The 1923-nt window shown below is 19.2% G+C and overlaps 1 protein-coding gene across 1 annotated transcript; it reads left to right on the top strand.

Annotated features, from left to right (window-relative positions):
• Positions 1-401: 401 nt before the first annotated feature.
• On the top strand, positions 402-1362 carry PGSY75_0207000 (merozoite surface protein 4; the record flags this gene model as incomplete). Its single annotated transcript, XM_018783738.1, has 2 exons — positions 402-888; positions 1034-1362. The coding sequence occupies 2 exons, from the start codon at positions 402-404 to the stop codon at positions 1360-1362; spliced, it is 816 nt and encodes a 271-aa protein (XP_018643728.1).
• Between the last annotated feature and the right edge of the window lie 561 nt (positions 1363-1923).

Raw genomic sequence — 1923 nt, 5'->3', positions numbered from 1 at the left:
AAAAAAAAAAAAAAAAAAAAAAAAAAAAAAAAAAAAAAAAAAAAAAAAAAAAAAAAAAAAAAAAAAAAAATCATATAAATTTTGTAAAAATTAAATTAACACAACATTTAAAGATTATATTCATTTATATAAATTAAATTGTTATATATTTTTTATAATTTTGAAAAGAAAAATGAAAAAATTAATATATAATAATATTTATAAAATATATATCTTCAATTATTAAAATTGAAAGATATGTATCTTTAAAAGATATTAAAAGTATTCAAATAATCATAATTTTTCAACACATTTTATTATTAATATTATAATATTTTTATTTAAAAAATATAATAATTATATATATATATATATACATTTATATTTTATATTTTCAGATGTATTATAAGTTGTAAGAAAAAATGTGGATAGTTAAATTTTTAATAGTAGTTAATTTTTTTTTAAGTTGTACCATACACTTTGATAAATTGTATATCAGTTATTCTTATAATATAGTACCAGAAAATGGAAGTATGTTAAATATTAGAATTTTAGAGGAAGACAAAACAAATGTGCAAGTAGGAAGTACTACTGATGTTTCTGGAAAGGATGGATCTTCAAGTAGTTCCCCCAATTCATCTAGCAAAGAAGAAAACAAGAATGAAACTACAACTCCTGATCAAGAAAGAAAAGGTACTCATAAAGAAGAAAAACCCAAAGAAATTAAGAGTGAAATGGGAGGTGCTAAAGAAGAAGCAAAAGATAATGAACAAAAAGTTGCTGAAAAAGCAGATAAAGATCAAAAAAAAGTTCCAGAAGAATCTGCAAAAAAATCCAAAGTAGCTGTTGATACAAAAAAAAATGAACCTATCCCTGAAAAGGTAGCTGAACCTCGTTCACCAACTTCAGGTAAATAAACAAAAAAAAAAAAAAAAAAAAAAAAGTTCATATATTCTTATATATATTTATGTATTTATTTATATGTTTAAATTCATATTTATACCTATTACATTATCCATCGTATAAATTTCAACTGTTCATTGACCTTTTGTAGATGAGCATGCTGGAGAGGAGGAGGACGAAGATGAAGACGACGAAGAAGAAGAGGAAGATGATGACGAAGATTCTGATTCTTCAAGTCATGATACTAATAATAAAGAATATTCAGATGATGAAGATTTATGTAAACATAATAATGGAGATTGTGGAGATGATAAAATATGTGAATATGTTGGGAATAGAAGAGTAAAATGTAAATGTAAAGAAGGATATAAATTAGAAGGTATTGAATGTGTTGAAATGTTTTCCTTAGCATCTTCTTCTTTAAATTTAATTTTTAATTCATTTATAACAATATTTGTTGTTATATTGTTAATAAATTAAGTTTTTGTTTATTTGTTGTTTTAATAAAATTTTAAATACAGATTTTTATATGCTTTTATATGTTTAAATCTTACCATAATAATATATTTTATATATACACATAATTTTTATAATTTCTTATATGTACAACTATATTTCTATAATTTTTTATATGTACAACTATATTTTTATAATTCTTTATATATACAACCTTATATATATATATATATATATATATTGTTTTTTTTTTTTTTTTTTTTTTTTTTTTTTGATTTTTCATTTAATTCTTTTTTTAATTTAAAATATTATATTATAGTGAAATATAAAAAAATTAAAATGTTTGGAAACCTAAAAGGATGTATACATACGTACATACATTTTTTTTTTTTTTTTAATATAAGATATACATGCATCTATATATATATGTATACACCTTTTTATTATTTTATAACAACATATGTTTGTTCTATTATACATTTATATGTATATATGTTTTCTTTATATATTCAAGCATGCTCTAATTTATTTTAATTTTAATTTTTATTTTTATTTTTTTTTTTTTTTTTGTTCATTAAAATTTTT

Source organism: Plasmodium gaboni, chromosome 2 (assembly GCF_001602025.1).
Source record: "Plasmodium gaboni strain SY75 chromosome 2, whole genome shotgun sequence".
In the NCBI taxonomy this organism is placed as follows: Eukaryota; Apicomplexa; class Aconoidasida; order Haemosporida; family Plasmodiidae; genus Plasmodium; species Plasmodium gaboni.
The sequence above is the reverse complement of the archived record's forward strand: the minus strand, read 5'-3'. Positions and strand labels throughout refer to the sequence as shown.